Source organism: Larus michahellis, chromosome 1, assembly GCF_964199755.1.
Source record: "Larus michahellis chromosome 1, bLarMic1.1, whole genome shotgun sequence".
Classification (NCBI taxonomy): Eukaryota; Metazoa; Chordata; class Aves; order Charadriiformes; family Laridae; genus Larus; species Larus michahellis.
Window position 1 is genome coordinate 135258442 of NC_133896.1, and position 25778 is coordinate 135284219.

The following is a 25778-nucleotide window of genomic DNA, read 5'->3' on the forward strand; positions in this document are numbered from 1 at the left end:
ATTGCTCTGCTGTCTTCTTGCAGCTCTCGGAAAGCTCCATTGGTTAATTCATTTCCAGGATGGAATCCTGGTCACTTCGGTGTCCTTGGTTGGCTGTGAAATGTTCCATGGGATTTGCCTTGTGCAACACATGCTCTCACTCCTTCCTCTGGCTCTTACAGGTAGTTCTGGGATTTTTTTCTCTAACGCAGGTGGCAACTTGGTACTAAGAACTTATTTTAACTTCTTATAATGAAAACCAAAACATCAGAAATTAAAGTTTCAGAAGACATTTCAGAATACAAAACCTTTTTTTTTTTTTTTTTTAGTTTCTTCTGATTTTCAGTTCATTTATTGCAATCAGGAAGGATTACTGACAAATAATAGGATTTTTTTCTTTCTTCACTGTTTCTCCTGACAGATTATCCAAAACGCTAAAAAGAATTACGTAGTCTGAAAAAAAAAAAAAACAGGTGATGATAATGAACTAATCTGTAGCTTTTAATTTAGTGACTTTTCATGGTCTTTAAGTTGGGAGCTGATCCAATTAACAACCTTATTGGGAGCGGTTTAGCTGATTTCTGAAAGAGCTGGATTTTGGCGCAGTATGGTTCTCTGAAAACAAGGGGAGTGAGGCTGACCTCTCATAAGTTAGTTAAACTAAATACTCCAACCAAAGAAATCTCAGTACAAAATTGTTAACACCCAAGTATTTAACGAGCTGTACTTTGCAGAAGTTATGAACCTTACAAAACAATCACAGCTGCTCAGTTTTAGTTTTGTCCTTCCTTTGCAGTGCAGAGATTTTTATTTTTCCCATGGTAAAAGTTAATTACAAGAATGTATGTTTTGCTAAACTTGTCAAACCGGTGTAGGAAGCCGTGCTTTCAGATTTGCAGCTTTGTTCAAAGCAAGGCAGAATGCATTAAAGTGACTAGAAGGGTTAGCAATTTCCCAGTGCCTTAACTTCTGAAGATTTATGCATCTGCTGTGGATGGGAATCTTCCAGTATCCTCCAGAGATAATGCCTAGGACCAGGCATGCAATTAACCTGCTTCCTATCCTCGTTCTTCTGTAACAATGGATTGAACCTCAGGCTTTTCAATTTGTGAAATTACCATTCCTTGATGTTCAACGAAGTTGTTTCTATTTGTAACATCCAGTTTCTGTACCTGTATAATACCATGAATTTGTACACACACAAACAGGAGTAAGAATCTATTAACTCACACTTAAGAAATGTGACGTTTTTCTCATCTGTAAAACCGGCAAAGCGAGCCAAACCATTGTTTTTACCTGTGCCAGCACCATATTGTACTAATTTGCAAGACTGAAGAGGTAGTTTCAAATTCTGTGCTAGACAGAAACAGTTAAAAGTAAGACAATGTCATTCTGTGCACCACTACCCTCTGCCCCTTCCCTTCCTACACCACAAGCTGCAACTATGCCAGCCATAGCCCCCCTCCATAGGGCATAACTATAAATGACTTCACGTTAGAAGAAGTAGAAGGTGATAACATCTGGTAAAGCTATAAGGGTGCCAGTCATCACTGGGGGAAACGATCTAGATGACAGTTTTAATTAGTGATTGTGAAAGAAACCGTGACAAATGTCTTAGGATTTCCTAAGTGCACTTCAGGATTAAGCATGTGTAAGGTTGGGTGTTACTCCTTTGTGGAAAATGTTCCCAGAGTGGAAGCAGCAGTTGAAGGTACCAGACATGATGGTTTTTGATGGATGAGGCGCAAAGGAACGGAACGGTGCCAAAACCAGACTGAACAAATGCCATGGTACCAAAGAGCAAGGAGCTGTCATAGGACTTTCTGGCTAGTGAATACTCTCCACAGAAACACAGGATTATGTCCAGAAAGGGGCATCTTGCTTCTAGTTTTGCCTCATACCTCTCATCCTCTCTCAATCAAACACGTCCTCTTCATTTTTGCTAGCTTCCGTTGAGTTTGAGAAGTGCAACACGTTGGCTGCGTGGACACTGCAGTGTGTTGGTAAGAGTGAAATGAAGAGATGACTGATGAGTTGCATGGAAATAAACATCTAGAAAATAAAAATATTTTAAAAACAAATACATGCTTTTCCTCTCAAAAAGGATATTACTCTAAGACTGAACAAATAAAGCCATAAACCCAAATTCTGCCCTCTAGAAACAGAATAATAAAGGTTTTCCCTGAGGCTCTTCTCCTATTGCATCAAATGATGGTGGCAGCATCAGTGAAGAAGAAACCTGGGTGATTCTTCATGTGATGCTTGGCTCTGTCTCCCTTCTTGCTCCAGCTGCACAACAAACCCCTGCAGAACGGTCCCTGGCATCCTGTAAGGCTTCAAGCCCCAGCCTAGGGGCTTAATGGGGAGGCAAGCCACAGTTTAAACTGAGCATTAAGTAACAACGTAAGTATAGGCCTTGCTGCTCAAGTACACAAATCTTTGCCTGTTTCTCAGTAACTTGTATCATGCAAGGTGTTGCACAGCGTGCAGCGGTACGTGCTGCACTCTCCAGCTGGTCTCTGTGTGTGTGAGTGGCAAGTCCCGTGCAACTCCTCTCACTCTTACAAGTGTTGCTGTTAGAAACATTAAAATGCAATTTTTTAGAAGCAAAGAGGAGGACACAAGAACACTTTCAGCAATAGACTGTAATAGTCACGTAATGGTATATGTATACATAGTAAGCATATAATGCATTCTGCTTCTTATTCATGGGAGAGCTACATCATGTGCCCTGGTGGAATGTAAAATAGAAATTAAAACCCCTTCAAAAATGATCATCCTAAAAGTCAGTCATAAATAACAAAGCAAACTCAGGATGTCACTGTTAATTATTAAAGAGGCAGCACAGCAAAAGAAGACTATGTGTGCCTTTAATTGGAAATTATTTGGTAAACCTAGAAACTGTCATTCAGGTAAATAAGGTACTACATTTAACATACATATTTATGAAGATACCGAAGTCAATACATTTATAGGCAAATGAGGGGATGATATTCACATCATCTTGCTAAAATATTAAGGCTTACTTTGAAAATAATTTTTAAGGTAAAAAGATTTGATGCTCTAAATACCTAAAGAGACTGGCAACAGATGCAAGGCCATTCACCTGTTAGCCTCAGTTAACTTCCAAAATGTGTCCGGCTCAAATGAAATCCGAGACGCATTTGAATTTTGAGAGGAGTCGGACTTTGTTGTGATGGGTACTTAAGAGCATCAGAAAGGGATGTGTGTTCTCGCTGCTATTAATAGCGCGTATCTGTGCTTTAGAAGACGATGGCTACAGCACGCAGATCTCTGTCGGTGGTATCAACTTGGTAACAGAATCACTCATCGGTGCTGGAAAGGAATAGTTGAAAAATGTGGAACTAGAGCTACTGAGGGCTGCAGCGACAAGCTGGATTGCACTGGGGTTTTTTTTGCATGATACGTTTCTCTTTTCTACCTGTCCCCTGTCTTAGCACATAGGGTCTTTATTTGGAAAGCACCGAGCGTATTCCGGATGCTGCCAGAACGTGACAAAACAAAGCCGATGAGACAGCACGCGCCGAAATGCCAAGGTCCGCTTTACCCCAGATGCGGTAACGCCTCCGCCGCAGTTACAGGCCGGTCAGCGGGAGAGCGCAGGGAGCTCCGCGGCGGCCTCTGTCCCGAGCATTCGGTGCGCTTCCTGAGGGCAGCGCTTCAGGCCTCACAGCTGCCACACCGGCAGCTCCGACAAACGCTGAAAAATGACCCGCCTTAAGTATGACGAGCAAAAAGCACAAGGTAAGTTTCACTCCAAATCAAACAGTGTTGTTACATACAAAAATCTGTTCAACCTTTTTCCCCCACCCCCCCAAGTTAGGAAGTGAAAAAAGTAGCAAAATAAGAGGAGCCGGCGCCGGCAGGGGCGGGGCTTCCGGCGTTGCTAGGTTACCGGCGGGCGGGCCTTCCTGACGTCAGAGCGCCGCGCCGCCGCCGCCGTTGCTTCCCGCCCGCTCGGCGCCGCCATGTTGAAGGTGAGGAGACCGCCGCCGTTGTCGTTTCGCTCCCCCTTCTTCTTCCCCCGCCTGTCCGTCCGCCCTTTCCGCCGCCCTCCGCTCCCGTCGAGGCGGCGGGGGTGGCCGCGGTGCCGCCGGGTCGTCGGTGTTGAGGGCGGCCCTGTCCGGAGAGGCCGGCAGGGGGCGGCCCCGGAGCGCGGCCGGAGGGGCCCGGCGCTGAGGCGGCCTGTAGGCGGGTGCTCCGGGCCGGGAGGGCCCCGTTTCTCCCGCTTCTCCCTTTTACGGCCGGTTTTAGTTACTTGGTTGAGTAGAGGCGGTAGCCCCTGGTGTTGTTACCAGCGAATGATTTTTTTATTTTCTCCCCCCCCACACTTCGAGCTAAAACTGTTCAAAATCTCTGTTAGCTGGTGGCAGCCATACCCAGGATATTTTCACAAAATCTGCATTTGGTGGCAGCTGTACCCGGGGTATGTCTCACCAGGCGTTACTTTTACTCCTGTTGCAGCTGTGTAAGCTCTCATTTTAATATTTCAAAATCACGTGCGCTATCCGTGTTGCACAAAAACTCCACACAAACAGCACGTTCGTTATTTAAAATTACTTCTTAGACACAGCAGCATGGGGCTGTGAGTGAGCGTTCATACAGCGTTTGTATCCGTACAGTTGTGACTGTCCTCATCTCGGAGCTTTCCCCTTATTGCGCGTAGGTTGTCAGCGACATCTGTGAAAAGGAGTGAGGGCGGTGATCTGGGCTTAAATTGGATAATTGGCTCAAAAGTCTTTGCCTCTGATAAGAATAGCCCCGTGTACCTTCAGGCTAAAAAGCAAGTTGTATGTTTCAATCAAATTGTTGTCATGACTACTCAAGGAGCTGGAGTTTTTTTTGAAACCTGGTGACACTTGATTTTTGAATTTCATTCTCTTTTGTACCTTTATTGTTTGTTGGATATTGATAATATATCAATATATATCAGTATACTGATATGGTGAGCAATCTATGCTTGCTTTACTCTTGCTGCAACTGCATTTTTTTTGTACTTTAGTATTGGAGCAATTGCTGGAATTCTTATGTAAGGATTTTATCTCGGAGTCATTGAGAAATGCGTGATAGTGAATTGTTATTAAAGGAGTTATATGTGAACTCGTGGGTTGAGGTGCTATGCATAATATTACTACTTTTATACAACCATTGAGGTTAGGCAGATTCCAGTGCTTCAGGCCATCCTAATTTTTTTGCCCCTAAGACTGAAAGGGGAAGGTGGCTTCTTGTCCCTGGTATCCGTGCTTCAGGGAGCAGGAGTGCTTGAGTTTGTTTTTTGGGTTTGGTTTTTTTTTTGTTGGGGTTGAGAGATAGGGGGAAGAATGGAAAAAGAAGAGAAAAGTAAAGTAACTTCATACATGAGAGCAAATACCAGCCTTCAGAAAAGAATGATTAAGACTTTTTATTCTTCCTTTCTCCAGTTTTGACACGCTGACAATAACAGTAACAAGTGAACTGAGAAATCACAAGAGGAAAAAAAGACAAAAGTTCTAGTTAATCTTTAGCTCTTTCCCCCCATTTGCATTGAGAACTAATATGGGATTTATTCTTCCCAGAGGTATTTTTTTTAGTTAAGAACTTTGTGAAAGACAGTAAAGCAAGACAATGGAAGGTGAAATGTGGTAGTCTTTTTCCCTCCAACTCTCAGATGGAATTTGCGTATGAGTGATCTTGTGTCTGCAGATAAAGTTGAGTTCTTCAGCTAGAGAAAGGAATAAACTTAATACCTTTTTTTACTTAAAGTAAACGCAGAGCATTGCCTAGAGAGAAGAATGTCAGCTCTGCTTTTTTGGTATCAACCGAACAGCTGTCAGACAGGCAAACTGAAGGCACAGCTCAATCAAAATCCATTACTAAACCAACCAATTGGTTTAGTAATGCATGGTTAATATGAAATTAAGAAATTAGATCCTAAAGTGAATTTTGGAAACAGAAAGTAGAATGTTTACTCTTTCATGCTACCAAATAAACCTTTTGTGTTTGTGTGTGTATATACAGTACTCTAGTACTGGTTGTATCTGTCCCATAAACTTGGTTGATGTAGAAGGCCATTGCGGTATAGCTTGAACAGTGCATTTAAGGAGAGATTCTTCTTGCACTTTTACTAGTTAATTGTGTTTTGTTTAAAATGTAAATATGAAACCTTTGGAAAATGTCTGCACTTAAGTATTTTGATAATATGGTGTTTCCAGTGTAAGTGGTTCTGTCATGACTTATATTTGTTTGTGAAACTAAGGTGGTTATGTTCTTATGCTCTGCTGTTTGCGTGCATCTTGATATACAAATCTCAAATATTTAAAGGATTTGGATTTACTGTTTCTGCTGGTGACAGATAATTTTCAAACAATATAAGTGGTGTTGAATAGCAACAAAAAACCAAACCTGTTGTTTAGCACAACAGACTGGATTTTTTTTTCCTAAACAGAGGTTATCAATAATGAATTATACTTTAATTTTTTATGTTGCTCTTGGTTTTTTGGTTTTTGTTTGTTTGTTTTGTTTTGTTTTTTTTTTACTGCAGGGGACGCTTGTAGAAATGTTAAATAGGAGTTGTAAAAACTCTGTATATGTATTCATGTAACAAACTTTTGCCATATTCAGAAATGAAGTTTTAGACACTTGTCTCTGAGTGCCTCTCCCTGAAGCTGTGTTTTTCAAGGCTTATTTCAAGAACCTCCTCTGCTGTTAACTTCTTTTGAGTCTAGTATATGCCATTGATTTGGTAGTTGCCCTGCCAAAGTTGTCTGTAGTTTCAGATTGGTTTGAAATTTAGTTTCACATGACATATTTGTACTGAATATGGCTGTTCAGGTAACTGGTAGCTGTAGTTGAAATAAATTTGAAACTGCTTTGAGGAAGTGAATGGAGTCATGAATGTCTTGATGTCTTTTCTGGATGTGTGTTTCATTCTTTTAAATGTTCAAAAAATCACAAGAAGTAATATTTTACTAAAAGCATATTTTTCAGAATGAAAATGCATTTCAGATTTTTGCCTTTTCAGTGACAGAACAGTTTTGCAGTGAAAAAAGGAAAGAATGAGGAAATGTATTCTACAGTTATTAATGGTTAGTGGCGTTCATGTTTTCATCTTGGCTAGTGAAAGTATGTGAAGAGTCTTTGTTTAAGCAAACATTGTTAAAGATTGTTCATGTCTTTCCTTGGCTGTGAAACAGGTGATCCGGTCATTGGTGTTCCATTATAGTGCTGTAATGACGAGTCCATAAATACAAATAAGGAAAAACTTCCATTTTAAGCAAGTTTTTCCCTACGTTTTGATCCATTGGATCCCTTTTGTCTTTCCGAAAAGAAATCCTATGACCTAGTTCTTGTGTGCTGTTTCTTTACATGTAAATGAACGTTTTTAGGAAGTTTGACAACTATGTAGTCTAGTTTTGAGTTTGAGGAGTCTCTTGGTTACATTTAATAAATATCCTATCTGAAAAGCAACGGAAGAAATTTAAGCTGCAAATACTGATCTGTCTGCAATAAGTATGTAATCTGGATAACGTTAAAGCTGTTTTCTAACAGTTCTGCAATGGGCAGAAACAAAGTTTCAGAGTAATTGTCCTGATACTAGATCAGTTATCATCACAACAGCATGAAGGATTTACTGGTTTGACGAAGGCTTCAGTTTCACAAGCAGCTAGGTCAATGTAATGTACCCTTACTATTTCTGAAAAGGAAGAGGTCTTGCTGCCTTCTTCTTTTTCACCCCCTCTTCCCTGGCCACACAGTTCCTCTGGTGCCTGTCAGACTGTTTCATGGATGGGTTCAACTGACTAACCCCCCCACAAAGCTCTCCGCTTCTTTTTCAGGAATTAATCTTTTCCCAAATTGGCGAGGTGAATTGCCTCGCGCTGGAAGCATCCGGCCACCAAAGCTAGGGCAAGGTGAGCAGCAGGACTTCTGGGAATGGTTGCCGCAAACAGAGCCAAACCTCTCCCGTTTGGTGGCCGCAGGCTGTTAGATTCGCTCACGCTGTAACCTGATGCAACAAACCACGGGCTGTTGTAACTCTGCACATTTGTCTGAGCAGTGACGTAAATATGAGACTTTGAAAGGTTTCCCATTGAAACGTTGCTGTTAATGAAGATATGCATTTGTTGGAAAATGCTTCCTGTGCATTCTTGATTTGCTACACGGCTGAGATTTTTATCTCATTTTTTAAGTTAAAACATTCTCTCCTGTTAAGAAATACAATTTAGTGTAGGTCCTGAATATAGGAAGGATTATATTCACATTACTCATGGCGGTTGTATTGTGTGGCTGGATTGAATATGAAGTATTCAAAAACAGTCAAGTATCTGTCACAATGCACTGTAACTCATATTTCTCACAGAAAAGTAGGAGCCATTCCTAAAATTCTTAGGAAGCAGCAATTATGTTCTGATACTTTCAACTGTAGGTCTCATTTTTTTCTAGATGGATCTAGATGCAGACAAAAACTAGAAATAAAATGCTGAACTTTTTGGTACTGAGTGCAGAAAAATTGAGGTATTACGGACATTCACAAAGTTGTTTAAAATATGAATCTAATATATCTATTTTAAGAAAGTTGACAAAAATTATGTTTCAAGTGACAGAAAACAGAAGATCTTTTTGTGAGATGAAAACTGATGAGATTAGCATTTATATCTACTGTCTCCTTTAGCCTTAGACTTTTCTAAATGCCATCTGAATAATTTAGGTGTTACCATGTGAGTGCCTGAGAGCATTAGATTGTGTGCCACCGACTCCCCTTTCTCCTAACTTCTAAGCATCTTAATATGTCACTTATTAACATATAGGGGTACATGAACATTGTCTACATGGATGTGTTCAAATATGTTGCCATTTTGTTTGAATTTAATGATTTACGGCTCTTCCTATAATGTTTCTAGGTAATTCGGCTGGGGGCCACCCCTGTTAGCCTGAGCTTGCTCTCTATCCAGGTTTATGCTTCCTCTTCAGAGAAGGAGACTTCCAAAAAGGAGTTGCTGAAAATTGAGGAGGTAAGTATGGTTAGAGTCCAAGCGCTCATCTATCTGTATGGAAGTATCTATGGAATTCTGAAAGACATTATATTTTGATGTGTGAAACATTTAGGTACACTCTTTACCCTTTTTATTTTTGCCTTTAAACTTGCTTCTCTATTTTCAGCAGTAGAAATGTTGATATACAGTTTTGCTTCTTTTACCCAAGGATTGCATTTGATGCCCTCCGCTTAACAGCATCAGGCTTGCTTGTGTGCAAGATCTTTTGCCTACATTAAAGCCGTCTGTTCTTCATTCAGAAATTACCTTTTCATCGTTGTAGATTTACTTGTGGTCGTGTTTCAAATCCACAGAAATATTTTCCTTGCTTTTTATCCAGGTAACACCATGTATTTTTTATTACAAGTACTGTTGGCAAATTCGAATAAAATTTCATTTATGTTCTCCAGTAGAAGAGCAAATAAAAAGTTTTTATTTCTAAAAATATTCTCTTTTTTTACAGGCAAAATTCTTATCTATTGATGCTTTGAGTCTGATACAGTAGCCTGCAGAATTTTATGAGTTTTCCATTGTTTGCAGCATTCAGACCAAAGCAACAACAAATACAATAAGTAGTGATAATAAAAAGCTGTTACTTTATGGTTGTTCTAAGATGTTACAGATGTCTTGGTTATATCACAAGTAGAACTTTAAAACTTCCTGACAAACTGTAGACTCACCAGCATCGTTGCATAGGCTTTTAACAGTCTCCGACATTAAAAGAAAAAGTAAATTGTAATTCATAAATAAATACAGCTTTATATCCATGAGAGTTTGTAGATGTTTAAAAATTTTAAGTACTTCAACCCAAGTGAAAGTGTTGTTACATGAGCAGCGAAACTAAATGAAACTTATTTTTGTGTATGCTTAAGTCTTTTGGATGTGTCTGCATGGGCAGTTCACTTGCATCATACGAAAGGATCGATAGTTGAAGCAAGTCTCCTGGCTTTCCCCCAGTGAAGTCACCTTAGCTTGGGCCATTGCATGCCCTACACTACCGCTGGCATGAGTTAGTAATGAGGCAGCAGTTTGAAGTTACATATGTGCTGAATAATTGGCTTGCCCATCAGCTCCAGCCAAGCGGAATGTTCAAGCTGTGGAGTTTTGGCTGCCTTTCTTACCATTCACAGTGTACGTTAGTTTGGATCTCTACTGTCAGCCCTCTAGTCTCATACAATGTATGAGAATTTCCTTATCTCCGAGTCTTTTGTCCTTGTGCCAGACATGGCTGTTAGGTAGACTAACAGGATCAAAGTTAAAACTGATTGTGACTATGATTGCCAGAGATGAACGGGTTTCCTAGGGAAATGAGACTTAAAATGCTTGTCTTTCAAAGTATTATGGGAAATCCATCTGTACAAGTTATTGAATTATTTGGCAAATTCTATGTCATTATATATTTTGTTATGGTTATCAGCTTTTTTTATTATGATAGAGATACAGTTGTTTTCCAGCTTGTCTTGAAAAGTGGGCTAGCAACACTTTGATGCATTAATATATGTAAACATCAGTTTATAATAAACTACTAAATGTAGTATAAATGTGGTATAAAATATAAGCTCTTTGTACTGGACATCAGTGTAGTGCATAAACTGCTAGGAATTTTAACAGGTTTTGTTTTGATCTAAACTTTGCTGTTCATCTTCAACAGTATAGACTTTGGTCATCTCTTTTTTTTTTTTAATGGGATACAATTTTAAATATGTTTAGGTAATTGTAATAAATACCTTGTGATGATAAACCCTAAATACTGTGGTTTAGTATTTATTATATGAAGATGCCTATTGTTCTTCAGGTGGATGTTACAGTTCCTATTTGCTCAGACCCATGGTGCTATTAATGCTGTCAGTTGCTGTTGTGGTTAATGACGGCAACGTTGGAATGTCATACTATTTTCCTGCACAGTAACAAACAGACAAATTTGTATTGGATGTTACCTTTATTAGAAGCTACTTAGACACTTTAATGATGGTTTGTGCAAATATAGAAAATAATCGATTGTGATTTCAGAGTTCTAGGACATTTAGTATGTTAACTGGGAACCAGAAGTGCTGATTAAGACCAGAAAAATTTTTTCACACTTATATTTTGTGTTCTTATTAAACTAGTTTAATATTAATTTATAGTCTGTGACTTGGCTCATATAGCAGCCATGGATGAATTGTATAGCAATTAGAAGTCATCTTCATTGTAGTATATAATTAAACTTTGCTAATAATGGTTGTCTCACAACTGTGCCTGAATTTTTATTATGCATTGTTTATGTAGTAAGCACAGTGTTAAGTGTTCTCTGGTTAGACCGTTCATGCCCTGAAGACCTACTTACACAATTACAGCTTTGTTTTTAACCTCTTGTTTGCTAATATTCACAGCTGTCGCTCTACTCCTCTCCAGCTCGTGAGACTAAATATGTGGAGGATCCACAAACCCAATTGGAAGAGGGGGTTTCACATTTACGGCATGTTATGGAGCCATACACAGCCTGGTGTCAGGTATAATGGTTTTACATCACATCTGGTAGTGGTTCGGTGCTAAGGGTTGAACTGGGGTTTTGTTTTTAGGCACAGAATCAATAGATAGCAGCAAAATAAAATTTAGTAGCTGTACAAACATTTTTCCAAAATGCTGCATGACTTAAAATTTTCCACAGTTCCTGTCATAATGTTTACCCCGTCCTCATACAAAACCAGTTGTTTCTTTCTACTAATTGGATGAAGTAACCCCCTCCTCTTCCACGCTTTTGTCTGTCCAAAAGAATTAAAAGGAAATTAACTAAAGCTTTAAATTGTTACCTGAAATAATCTTCATATCTGGATTTGGTACTGTCCTGTGACTGAGGAAGACAGGAGAGTGATTAAATTTGCAGTTTCCATGCTCAAGGAGTGTGCCATAAATTATCAAGCAGTGTGTTTTGGACCAGTGACACTGAGTTGTCCTCACTGCAACTGTGACGTTGCAGAAAATAAATCGGTATTTGCTGCACTTTGTTGGGGGAAGGAACATGGCCTTCCAGAAGAGAGAAAATCCCAGGCCACTTCTCAATGGCAAACCTGGCAGACAGACCTTACACCAAAACTTTCATTTTTATTTTATTAAGTAGTATATTTATACTGAACAGTTACTAAACACAGTAATAGTCTTTGGAGCATAGAGGAAAACCAAGATCACTGTAACCAAGGACTAAATTATTGATGTTAGATTGCAGAGTCATATGGTGTGTGTCTTGCTCGTTTCTGACCCAGCAAATGTTGAGGCTTACTTTTGAAGCAAGAGCATCCTTGTCATCTGGTTGTCTCTTGGCAATTTTGGGTGATTCTCTACTTTGCGCTATGGCTGTTGTGAATCCTTCTTAAGCTGCAAGCTGGTTTTCCAGTTCTCTGTAGAAAGCCAAGCTGTTCAGATCAGGGTGTCCTTTCTGCCTAAAAGTTCTACGTTGTGGTACTAACCTTTAACAGTACCAAAATATTTTTTTGGAAACACTCAGGGTTACTCAGTCAAGTGATGTGTTTCTAAAGTGCCACGAGCAGGAGTACTGACCTGTTTTGAAGGAGAAGGGGGATTTTCCACAGTGTAGTTAGGGCTCTGACCTCCTAAATGCGTGGGTTCTGCTTGGTTGCCTGTGGTAACCATATCCAAGAATGAAATTTGAGTTTAGTTGCCCAGTAGGACTGACTGCAGGTAAGCCTTGAACAGTGCTTTGTGTCTCACTGGCCTGTTGTCTTCCTATTTGTTTTATTTTTGTCTGTGTGGTGATCATTTACATAAGATGTGCTCTTCTGCTCGCACACAACAAGCCATTTCCTGGCAGTGGTTTACTGACTCATTTTATGAAGCGGGCATGTCAGCTTTATGGATTTGGGGTCATCTTGCTTGCTTAACTGTAGTCAGGGATAGTTTTGGTTTTGCACCGCTCCCACCCCCTGCTATGTTAAAGAAAATAACATTTTAGGTGTCTCAGTTGTCTTCAAAATTAAAAGCATAACCCAGGATAATGAGAATATAATTGATTATGTTTATATATCCATTTTACTTCTTCAAAATTGCTTGCTTAACTGTAATGGAAAGTCAGTTCAAAACAGATGTAAAAACGAGGCAGTTATGTGTGAGCTGTGAGAGAAGATCAGACTTAGCCTCTGGGGTCTTTAGAGCACGTTCTTTTTTCATAGGCTTTCAATGAGACTGACATCCATTTAGAGTTACGTTGTGTGTCACGTGCTAACACTTTCTTTTTCATGACAAGTTTTTTTTTTAAGTCGCTCTTGACAGTGAGGAAATGGAAGTTCTAAAGGTATTATTCCCCATGCAGTATCCTAAACAAATGCTTTCACTTCTGCACAGGTACAGATCAAGTGGTATTGCGAGACCATTTTCTGCTTTAGCTTTGGGCATACGTGTTTATGAATTTGTTCCCTAATTGATAGACAGTCTTATGCTGTCTCTCCGAAGGATTATTAGCATAGTAACAATTAGCACAGTTGCTCTTACTGATTTTTTTTTTCCTACTTTGATTAAAGGCAGTGTGAATTCTATTACTTCCTGCATATTTTCAGTTTGAGAAGAAAATCTAGAGCTTTTCATTTTCCAAGTCACTTCAAAATGTAGTTTTGTTAGCCTAAGATAGTCTCTTGGAAAGTGGAATTTACCACCTTGCAGAATGAGTTATGTACCACTGTGAAGTGCTAGGAAGGAGTTTATTACAGTGTTGTATTTCCTTTCTTTGCATCAACTCAAGTATTTTTGTGATACCTAAGTACACTGAGAAATCTGAGATAATCCTGAGTTTCAGGTACCTGATCAGGAACTCAGTGAAATATTAAAATTGACTTCTGTCTTTCGAGGTATTATATTTCATCTGTGTCCAGAGACTACTTTGAGAAAAAGCTGTATGTTATGCCACATGTAATATTGAGCAAGCATAGCCCTGTAAATGAACGTGGAAGTGGGAATAAAAAGAAGTTATTTTAGGGACCCAATGCTTTTTTTTTTTTTCCTTATTTTTTCTTTTCTTTGTCAGGTCGGTTACAATCTGTAGTTAACATTTCACTTCCTTGGTATCTATTTACAGTTGTTTTCTTTTTCTTTTTTTAGGATCTTTATGCCAAAGCTATGCCCAAATTAGAAAAAGCTGTTGAGCATGGTAGAGGTAAATCAGTTTAGTTTTTTTAACTAGCAATTTAAAATGCAGGAGTGTACTGTATTTTGTGTTAAAAGGGAATTCCACTAAACATCTCTCTATATAATGTCTAATGCATTTAAGACTACTTTATTTGCACTGTATATCTGTTTAAATTTCCTTTGTAGGTCATTGTGACACTACATTTCTAGACAATTAAAATCTGAGACCTGCATCTGTGTCAACCAATGTTCCTAAAAATGACAGTTATGCAGGAAAAGAAGGAAAAAAAGCCTCACAGTTTATTCCCACTTGGTAGTATTTACTTAACCCAACCTAGTAACTGAAACTTCCTGCAATGTTTGTTACTTGTCGCAAGTGTTAGGTCTTCTGTTTGTATTGTTTAGCCTTTTCATTTTGGTTTATTTCCTTGAATCACCTAAGAATTTTTAATTAATCCCAAATAATTTGTATTTATTTTTGGTTTTGGAAGCATCCTTTCATACTTGGGCTCATTGGAACTGAGCATGCATTTCAGATACTGTGCCTCTTTTCCTTAAATTTTACAGTCTCAGTCTTTCGAACTCCTTTGTTTGAAAGGTTTTTTCATAGTTTTCCATTCCCCCATTGGACTCCCATCTTGGAGTGAGCTTTGTTTATGCTGTGTCTTTCCTTTGTTCTGTGATTTGTTTTTTGTACAGTGTTTTTCTGAAACTAATTCTTGTTAATGTGTAAATGTAAGAATCCATTTTGCAAAGGTTTTTATCACTAATCTTCAAAAAGATATAACGGAGATGCAAAAGAGCAAAACAAAACAGATGGCCCAGGAGCAAAGGCAGAAGCTTCTATGAAAATTGGTAAATACAATACGATGTTCAGTTTCATTCATGTGTCACTAGAGAAGATCTCAAAGGCTTTGAATTTTATGCCAGCAGATCTAAAATGTGCATGATAGCTAAATGTGTTTTGATAATTCTTTGTTTTCGAACAATTGCCAGCACGTATTGATGATTCCTTATCACAAAAACACTTTCACATTACATTAAAGCACTTTGCTCTGACTTCTTTTCAGAGGGATGTGAATTTCTCCAAAACCCCCCTGCTGGATTTTATCCAAGGCTTGGTGTGATAGGTTTTGCTGGAATTGTTGGATTGTTTCTTGCTAGAGGTAAGTGGGAACCTTTTGAACTGCTTATGTTATCATTTGGGATAAGTAATTTATTTGTGGGTTTTTTGAATATGAATTTTTAATTGTGATGCATGAGATCCGACTTAACTGTACAAGCGTAATTCTACAACGTTCCTCCAATCATAAAGAAACTTCATGTAAAAGGTATGTAATAACCATCAATTATTGTTTATGAATACTGCATTTGTTACTGGAATCTAGTCTTTGATCTTTTCCATTTCTAGCTTATTATAGCAAACGAAAGGGGTTTTTTAAGCCTAAAAATCTTTTTAGTTACTTAACTTTTTGATCATATATGTCAGTGTAGAAAACTTCGGAGGAATAGATTCTGGTAAAATACAGAGGTTCCTGAAATATGATACATGTTCAATTAGGTGTATATTCAAGTTCCTTCAAAGTATTGTGTGTCCAGGCACAGAGGTGCTGTAGATGGTGATATTCAGCAAAAGTACTTGTGAGCTCTGGGTGTGCTATAAATACATGCACATTTTGTGTTATAGATATGTGATACAGTTAATTTCATCACACTAGTTGGAGGAACTAAAACGTTTAGGCTTGCGTAGAAATAAATGTTATTTTAAGACATGTTAATTGTGAAAAAGTATTTTGTGTTTGTATTGAGATATTCTTAATACAGTGAAATGAAGTAATGCAAGAAGAAAACTTATAGGTAATGGAACTGTAAAGTTCTAGCATTTAATTACTAGTAGGGACTTGCTTTGGATAAAAATACGCCTTTGTGTGGGGCCTGTATGTGTTGAACGAACTGGAAGTGTGTGCTTGACTGTGTAGAAATGGAAAGCATTCTGTTAATATATGTGCATACATATATGCATTCCTCAAAATATTTAATTCTTCAGGGAAGATGATGAAAGCAGTGCTTTGCTTTTTTTTTCTAGTATATTTTTTAAAATGAAAATCAGGGTCTCCAACTTCACTCATTTGAAGTTCTTTCTATTCAAATTCCTTCTTATTGAGTGTTATGAGTATGTATGAGATCAGTTTCCAGCCTTTATGACTGTTAGAATTCGGGGTGGGGTGTGCAGTCTTGTGGCTGGATCTGAAAGATTAGAAAATCCTAAATTTAATAAAAATACCTCATAATACAAATGTCTGATTTGTGAATCTTTTAGGATGGGAGCCATAATTTTTAAACATTTTGCCTGGTTATAGTTTACAACACTTTCTGGAAATAACAGTCAGTATTCAAACTGTAGAAGGAAGTGCCCCTTAATTTTGATGCTGCAGAAAGTTAGAATCAAATTTCTTCTTTTTTTTAGCCCTTCCTCCTTGGTTTCACTGGAAAAAATTGCCCTCTTGGAAGGTACAGATAAAATCTTCCAGGTCTAACCATAACACTTGAAGATGCAGCTGCCCATTGAGTAGAAAGTACGGTATTCAGAGTTTAATCATGTGGCTGTTGTACAGTCATCCAGCTTGGTTTAAAATGCTGTTGAAGATAAGTTGTTCTAACCTTGAGCAGTACTGGAAAGGATACGGGAGTATTCCTAAACTTCCCTCTAATGAGTATCTCCAGCAGATAGGAGCCTGCTAGAAGGCATTAATATCTTCAACTATTACTTTTATTCATAAAATGTTATTGTTGGCACACTGATAAGCTATCACTGAGGAAGATTTCCCCGTTCCCAGAAATGACGACAAAAGTGTAATTTCTCTGGTTATAAAGATGCAACGAAGCTTGCTTTTTCTGGTCCTTCTTACAGCTAATTAGTACCAGGTTCCCTCTTCACAAGACTAGCGACATCACTTTATGAATGTCTCTTGTTTACTGCTAAGCTTCTCATCTCATCATGAGCGTGTCAGTGGAAATACTAAACACTTCTAATATGCATTTCCTCTTCAAAATTCATTATTTCTTTATTAGAAGCACAAGTGGCTTTGCACATAGAACAGGCTGTTCTATGACGAACGGAACTACTGCGTCCTGACTCCTGTACGTCTGTTCTGTGAACTTTTTTCTCCTGTACTGCTTGCTTTTCTCTTTCACCTGTTCCCTTCTGTGTTCCTTTCTGACTGGATAAACTGCAGCATGCCCTGTAACTGATTCAGTGATACATGTTGTCACTGGCCAGCCAGCATACACAACCCGTGGCCAGCTGTGATACAAGGATGAACTTTTCAGGCAGTTAAATTATTTTAGACTTGTATAATTGAATAGAGAGTTCAAATTGTTTAAAATGTTCAAAAACTACTTGGGGATGGAGCAATAGACGTATAGCATAATTGTAAGTACTTTCAAATGCTTTGCAAATTGCTATAGTGAATCAGGAAAAATTGTTCATAAGAGCAGTTGGGGAAGAATCAATATTTGTCAGTCAAAGTAACTTACAAAGTTTGCACTGGAACATCTCTTGTTCCGCTTGATGTGTCAAAAGAATGCTATCCTAGTGTTTCTTTGCCTGAGTTTTTCCTTTTAGCTTAGAAAAGAGTATCAGTTGGTATAATTCTTTTAAATATCTCTTAACTGTCTTTTACTTCACTATTCAGTACTGAAATAAATTCTGTATTACTGCAGTAAATACAGTTGTAAGGTAATTTTCACTATGGAAAGATGTTAATAGAAATATTCTCTTAAAAAGGTTAAAAGAATAATTGCTGATCAGAGTAATCATGTTTCTTAAGAAACCAGTAGGACTGAACAGAAAATATGCAAAACTGTATTTAATAAAATAGTTTCCCTTTTAAGTCAAAGCGACATTCAGCTATCTTGGTTAACATATAGCCTAACGATGTTTTTGTGTTGTGTTTTTTTTTTTGTTGCTTTTTTTTGTTATGAAACAGGCTCAAAAATAAAGAAGTTAGTGTATCCTGCAGGTCTCATGGGTATTGGCGCCTCCATGTATTACCCTCAGCAAGCGGTTGCTATTGCAAAGGTCGGTGATGATACCTTTCTTTGGAGAAGTTTATTTTACTTTGATTAATGCCTCCTATCTTCAAATTAACTGTTAATCCACTTTTAAAAGCTGTGTGATTGTTCTTGGCACTTAAAATGATAGTTATTTTATCAAAGAACATGCAGTCTAGACTGAAAGATAGTCAGATATTTTGTTTCTTTTAGTGACTTTTTTTTTTCCCCTAATGTCATAGAATCCTAGAATGGTTTGGGTTGGAAGGGACCTTAAAGATCATCTAGTTCCAACCCCCCTGCCATGGGCAGGGACACCTCCCACTAGACCAGGCTGCTCAAAGCCCCATCCAGCCTGGCCTTGAACACTTCCAGGGATGGAGCATCCACAACTTCCCTGGGCAACCTGTTCCAGTGCCTCATCACCCTCACTGGAAGGAATTTCTTCCTAATATCTCATCTAAATCTACCCTCTTCCAGTTCAAAATGGTTACCTCTTGTCCTGTCACTCCACTCCCTGATAGAGAGTCCCTCCCCATCCTTCCTGTAGGCCCCCTTTAGGTACTGGAAGGCTGCTGTAAGATCTCCCTGGAGCCTTCTCTTCTCCAGGGTGAAGAACCCCAGCTCTCTCAGCCTGTCCTCATAGCATAGGTACTCCAGCCCTCTGATCATCTTTATGGCCCTCCTCTGGACTCGCTCCAACAGGTCCATGTCCTTCTTATGTTGGGGGGCCCAGAGCTGGACGCAGTACTCCAGGTGGAGTCCCACGAGAACGGAGTAGAGGGGCAGAATCACCTCCCTCGACCTGCTGGCCACGCTTCTTTTGATGCAGCCCAGGATGTGGTTGGTTTTCTGGGCCGCGAGCACACATTCCTGGCTCATGTTGAGCTTCTCGTCCACCAGCACCCCCAAGTCCTTCTCCTCAGGGCTGCTCTCAATCCATTCTCCCCCTAGCCTGTATTTGTGCTTGGGATTGCCCTGACCCATGTGAAGGACCTTACACTTGGCCTTGCTGAACTTCATCTGCAGTAGTATCTTTGATTTGAGGAACATAATTTCTGTTCTGAATCCCTAACATCAAGTAATTATAAATTAATGTAAATATGCTTAGTGAGTGCAGTTTGCATGTTTATTTACAACACTAAGGAAGCCTGAAATATCTTGAGAACAAATGAAAAACAGGGTTTGAAAGAAGGAAAAAAAATATATATTTCTACAGAGAAAGCATGGGAACAACATTTTGAGATAAGCATTATTATTAAGGTTTTCTGATAGAGTTTTAAGAAAGCATGCACATTCTGGAATGGGGTAAGAATTCTGTTGCTTATTTGATGCCTTTGCTGTTTATGCATTTGTTGTTTCAGGCTCATAAGAAACATGTTAACTTACAGTTGCTTAAGTGAGTTTCCTGTGAAAGAAAGAACCGAAGAGACCAGACTATTGCTTACAGCCCCTGCTGATGTCAGTTCATATGCCTTGCTCTCCACACTTAATTGTACTGGCAGATTCCTTAGTTCTCCACCACATACTTTTTCAAATTCAGGTTTTAACTACTCACAGTGCACATATTTTAGTGTATCAGGAATACTTTATATTTCAGGCTTTAATAAATTGGCTATCCAGTTATTGGAGACTTGTGAATGACACTGAAATGTCAGGATGAAAATATGATATTCTCAAGAACATAATGATGTTCTTTGAAAACTGAAAAGTCATTGACTTAGGGAGAATCAAAAATGCTGCGTTTGGACTCTGCCAGCATGGTGATTCCCTGATCTTTGATGGAATCTTTTTTTAGTGCTTCCAGGATTCAGATGCTGTAAATACAGATAGCTCTGTTGAGTTATTCTCAGGGAGTGAAAATTATACAAGTGGCAGGAACAAACCCATCAAAATTAAAGAAGCTTACACATTTCTGTGGGAAGCTGTGTATTGAAATTCTAGTTGCCTTCTGAACAGTGAAGTGGGAGGGGACTGAATGGTCTTCAAACTGATGTTACTGTTTTTAAAGAAGCTCAGTTCAGTCTTAACTATGGATTTGCTACTAACAGCTTCACAATACCTTGTTTATTTTACAAAAACTTTAAAGTTCATCATTGCCGTTTGAGTAATTCACAGTTCTTAGGCTGACTGTAACAAAAAAATCTGGTATGAGACCATGAGCTTGAAGCTTGATTGGAATAGGTTTAGCTTTGTTGACTTGGTCAGGACACTAGACGTATGAGTTTGAAAACTTCTGTGGAGAGAGTGATATCCTGGATACTGTTTTGGTTCCTCTAATCTCTCTCGTGCTTTTCTTAAAGAAGCAAACTTTTAAGCACATTACATCTTATGATTCATAATTTTTATTTTTTAATCTGAAATTGAAAGCACTTTCCCTTCTAGCAATTACTTTGAAGTGTTTCATAGGCCTTTCGAAAAACGTGTGTAAGCCTAGAAAGGGATGCTGTCAGTACAAAGCTCACTTGTGAAGTTAATAGAACAGTATAGGAAATATTCTGGAACATAAACTTTAAAATTTTTATTTATTCTTTATATTACGTTCTTTATTTTTCTTCCACATTTGAGTGCTTTTTTGTTTACAGTGATATAGTTCCTTTCATTTGGTAAACTTTCAGATTTGACCATACTTTAATAACGTTTTGGGTATTGGGTTTTTGTTTTTTTCCCTTCCCACCTGTACTGTTAGGTATTTAGAGTGTTTTGAAGTTTTTTAGTGGAGTATTTTTAAGCAGGAACAAGAAATAGCTTATGCGTAGTTAGTATTATTTCTCATTTTTTTTGTTGATAGCTGTGTCCTCAGCAATATTGCAGACAAAGAACCCACCCTGTTTGTTCGCTTATTGTGGTTATTTTTCAGTCCTGGTAGGTTTGTATTGCTTGCACAACTGATGACGCTATCGTTCCAGATGAGCCATAGGCTCCTCTGACTGCCAGAAGTAGTTTATTGAAGTAGTTGAGAATGAGCAGTCCTGGTACTGAAAAAGAAGATAACTCTCTATACCTGTAATGTTTGAATTGAGGGATTTTGGAGATTTAACGCATTCATCTGCAGAACACTGTGTCCTTTTTTTCTGATGACTTTTATCACCTTCAAATATAGAGAAAACTCTGTGCATCATACTGACTCGTTTAAAACCGAAGTACAACTAATTCTCAAATGTGGAACTGTAATTGTCAAATGTGGTGACAAATATGCTAGCTGTTTGTATTTTAAAATAGCCTATGTTTTGCATTTAGTTGTGACTCAGCAGCGTAGTTCCTGATTTGGATTTTTTTTTGGTTTAATTCTAATAATTAAATAGCCTCTTCTGTAAGGTAGTAACGTGATCTCTGCCCAAAAGCACATCCCTTACGATTGTGGTACGTAACTGGTGTAGTTAATTTTGTTCAGACAAACAAAGGGAAGAGGTTCTTTGCACCATGTGCGCCTGCTGGTAGAGCTCCTTGGCACAGGATGTTGTGGATGCTAAAAATTTGCATGGGGCTCAAGGGGAAGTGCAACAGCTCTATAGGAGGGGAATTCCTTGGGCATTGTTAAAAATATCACCTCTCCAAGCAGCGAATTGTTGAAGACTGGAAGAAACTTTAAAATTTTATTCAGAAATTGTTTCAGAAACACCAGAAAACTGTTTCAGAAACAGCATTTATGCTTGCTCTGTTTTCACAGTTTTGGTTTTCCAGCGTTGCCTGCTGTGGGACATAGGGTGGTACCTTCTTATTTCTTGATTTCATAAATTTATTAGCTTAATAGCTGTCTAGTTGGGCAAATTGTCCACTTTTGCTGTTCTTTATTAGTAAGAAAACTAATAGTGATGTGAAAGTGAGTACTGAGCTGAGCCTGGAGCTGTAAAAGCCTAACACTCTTGAGTTTTAAAGAATGCTCTGAATATTACAGTTCCATATTGTGTAAGGGACAGGAGATACTCTCTTATTAGTCTTAGGGATTTTTCCTGTCGTAAAATGACCTGTTTGTGTAATATAGCAAACATCGTCTTTCCTAGCTGTTTTCTGTTTTGAGAGGTGACAGATGGTTACTCATTACAGCCATCTATCAGCAAATTAGGTCTTTCTTCTAAATAGCAAATAAAAAGAAGCAAAGGGGTACTCTTACTGTTCTGTCAAAGCAGTGAAAATGTAAAATTGCAAGACAATGACAAAGTAGGGGATTTTTTTTTTTCTTTAAAACGAGTATGGTCAAATTAAGAAATAATGTGCATATTTTAAATCTCTTGAACACTGAAAACTAAGAAAACCAGAACTGTTTCCATGCAGCGTCATTCCACCCCTTTTTATACAGATATATTTTCAGGTAATCTTCAAGCAGTTTTTTAGCAAGTTGGCTTTTCTTATTCTTCATGTGTCATTTTTTTCCAAGATGTTTATTAATGCTGTACACCTGAGCTTGAACAGGAAGATGTTAAAGATCTTGTGTTTTGAGACTTCTTCCACTTAAAGAAAGAAGCAAATAGTATTTCACAGATTATTAAGTTCATGCTTTCTGATATCTTTTGTTTCAAAGGTTGCTGGTACACAGGTATATGACTGGAGTCTTCAGGGGTATATTGCTGTAGAATCTCTTTGGAAGGACAATCCTAAGAAGAAGAAATCTGGGAAAAAAGGTGATAAGGTAAGAAGTCTGAGGAACTTGGTTTCTGAATTTACCACTGCATTTTCAGCCAAAGAATATACGAACAGTAGTGGGGTTTTTCCACTCTGACTCAGATTTATTTCTGAAGACAAAGTTTTCGTTCTGTCTTTCTAAGCTACAGAAACATATTGACCTTATTTCAAGTTAAACTTTCAGAAATGCTGTTTGGAAGTTTTCTTTAGTATAACCTACTAAATGTTTAATATGAAAGTTGGGAGTATTGTGATTGGAATGCTAGGGATCAAGGCTCTTATGGTCTTGATTATTTAAAAATGGATTTTTTTTTTAAGTATTTTAATTTGGCAAACTCCATCTTAAAAATCTGAAATAACTTTTTCTTCACTACATATTTCCTCTTTGAAAGAGAGAAAAATAGAATCTTGTTTCCAGTTTATTCCCTTTGAATATTCATGAATATTTGCTCTAGCATGATGATGTCATTACGCACTGCTCTATTAAATGTCACTATCTAGTCATAAAACCAGCAGTTTATAGGGATATACAGTTCTTGGGGATTTAGTCGTAGATAACTAGCTGTTTGGTTTAATACTTACAGCCCTATTTTAGGAAACTTTCATTTAATTGGTTCTTATCCAGAAGACTGTCAATAAAAATTGAGTTTCTTTTATCTGCTTTGAACCAGGCATCCTGGTGAGGTGCCAAGCACAGTTACTGCTGAAAGTTTCTGTTTACTAGATTTCCAGTTGTTAAACACCGTAGGAGGGGTCAGACTAACATTAACATAGGTGATTTTTATTTTTTGTTAGTTAGAATAACATAGGTCTTTATTTTATGTTCTACAAGTCACTTTTTTTTTTGGTCTGGTATTACTGTTCTGTGTTATATTAAGGAGACTGATGTCTTGCCTTAGAAATGCCTGCTTCTGATGACAGAGCAAATAGTAACATCATGGCTTTGTTTTCCAGAGTCTGGCAAGCACTGATGTTTCTTTAAAACAGCATTTTTAATTAACAGTGCTAATACAATTAAGTGAATCTCTGCATGTTTATTTTCAGTTTTAGAATGGAGAAGCGTTCCTTTTTCCCCGTACAGAGCAGTTTTCCCTAATCCCCCAACACAGCATCAGTGATACAGTATGATTTCCTTATGTACTTCACCAAAGAAGGGAGGCCTTTTTTTTCCAGTGGTCCATGCTTATACAATACCACCATTTTAAGGCATGTGTGCATTTAGTTACTTTAAATCTCAATATCTCAGCAGGTGTGCTCTTCCATAGTTGATTTATAGTCATCAAAGTAGTTGCGCTATATTTAAGTCGTATTATTCAGTGATGAATTAATTTATCCTTGGTTTTAGTTAGTGTTTCTGTTAGTATCTAACTATTTGCTTATATGTTTATGTGTGTTAAAGTAGTGTATGTTAAGACTTTATATTAATTTATTTATATATATAGTGTATATTATATTTCTATATAAAACCACAGACTGGTTGTGGTTGGAGGGGACCTCTGGAGGTCATCTGGTTCAAGCCCCTCCTACTCAAACAGGGCCACCTACAGCTGGTTACCCAGAACAGACAGCTTTTGAATGGAAGTCTCCAAGAGAGACTCCACAACCTCCCTGGGCAACCTGTGTCACTCTCACAGTGAAAAAGCATTTCCTGATGTTCAGAGGGAGCTTCTGTGCTTCAGTTCATGCCCATTGCCTCTGGTCCTGTCACACGGCACTGCTGAAAAGAGCCTGGCTCTGTCCTCTGTGCACCCTCCCTTCAGGTATCTGTCTATACCCACTGATGAGATCCCTCTGAGCCTTCTTCTCTCCAGGCTGAACAGTCTCAGCTCTCTCAGCCTTTTCTCATAGGAAAAGATGTTTCAGTTTCTTAATCATCTCAGTGGTGCTTCGCTGGACTCCGGTATGTCCATGTCTCTTATACTGGGGAACCCAGAACTGGATACAGTACTTAAACTTTGTCTGTAGAGTTGGTCAAACATGATACACGACTGTAGTGAATTGTAGGATTTTAGCTTTGTGTATCTGTAACTGTTTTCTTCTACAAATTGCTAGATGTTGTGACTGGATAGTAATGTCCAATAGAGCAGTACACAGTGACATCGTTATGCTAGAGCAAATATTCATAAATACTCCCCGCAAAAAAATCCAAAAGAAGATTCTGTTTTGCTGCTTCAAGTGCATTTTGCATTCTACAAAATGCTGCCAAGTTGCAAAATCAGTGCAGTGTGATTGATTAATGATAGTAGTTGGAAGATTAGAACTGACTTGTAAAGAAATGGGAACTTGTTTTAATGAATCATTATGTTATGTAATGTCTTGATCATAATTTAGAACCTGCCTGAAGCTTCTGGAGTTAAGTATCTTAATGATGTTTTTGTTTTTTATGTTGTAGACATTTCTGTTATCCCACAGGAGCAGGTTGTCTTTGTAGTTGTACCTCACTGATACAGATAAGCAAACTGACTTCTAGGAAATATATGTAGATGGCTCAGTGAAGCAGAGTGTAAGAGACTGGAGAACTGTACATGTTGATTAAATGTGTGCCAGGGAGAGCTTGTAAGGTTTTTAGGGAATTTTTTTTTAACTGCTACTTAAAGAAATAAAAGTTCAAGTGTTCTGCTGTTTTAAATTCACTTCTAAACTCACTGCATCTTTAATTCCTGATTTCTAAGCAACTGCGGACTGCTTCCTATATCTTATTTTAGTTGTTTAATGTAGCCTGGCAAAACTAACAGGTGATTTGAAAATGGTTTTGAACCGTAAGAAAGTTTTGGTCTTTTAGTGTGGACCTTCTGATTGAGCCATAGCTCACAACTTGTAACAGTTAATACTAGGTTGACAATGACGTATGGCTTCTGGGTTGTTGTAAAGCAGAACTCCTGTCTGACCAGAAGATGGTATTTTCAACCCAGATGCCTAAGATATAAGTGGGATCACCACTGAGAGAGAGAGATGTTTTGGAGAGGCAACTGCACT

At 38.2% G+C, this 25778-nt stretch overlaps 2 protein-coding genes across 8 annotated transcripts in view; both read left to right on the forward strand.

Annotated features, from left to right (window-relative positions):
* Positions 1-3681, forward strand: part of KLHL15 (kelch like family member 15) — a 35051-nt gene extending 31370 nt beyond the window's left edge. For 2 of the 5 annotated variants that reach the window (XM_074604627.1, XM_074604677.1), the window contains one exon: positions 24-2712. Coding sequence is in view for 1 of the 5 variants with exons in the window: in XM_074604677.1 (XP_074460778.1) it covers positions 24-47 (24 nt within the window). In the remaining 4 variants the exon portion in view is untranslated. Of the gene's footprint in view, positions 1-23; positions 2713-3246 lie in introns of those variants that run through there. The other 3 variants (XR_012589564.1, XR_012589565.1, XR_012589563.1) reach the window with 3 other exon arrangements.
* Positions 3682-3708: 27 nt separating this feature from the next.
* The window catches only part of APOO (apolipoprotein O), a 32940-nt gene continuing 10870 nt past the window's right edge, over positions 3709-25778 (forward strand). Inside the window, exons 1-8 of one of the 3 annotated variants that reach the window (XM_074604705.1) lie at positions 3959-3977; positions 7001-7064; positions 8880-8990; positions 11384-11503; positions 14100-14154; positions 15197-15292; positions 18116-18207; positions 22702-22809. In XM_074604705.1, coding sequence (XP_074460806.1) covers positions 7035-7064; positions 8880-8990; positions 11384-11503; positions 14100-14154; positions 15197-15292; positions 18116-18207; positions 22702-22809 — 612 coding nt within the window. In that variant the 5' untranslated portion in view covers positions 3959-3977; positions 7001-7034. Of the gene's footprint in view, positions 3745-3879; positions 3978-7000; positions 7065-8879; positions 8991-11383; positions 11504-14099; positions 14155-15196; positions 15293-18115; positions 18208-22701; positions 22810-25778 lie in introns of those variants that run through there. The other 2 variants (XM_074604715.1, XM_074604724.1) reach the window with 2 other exon arrangements.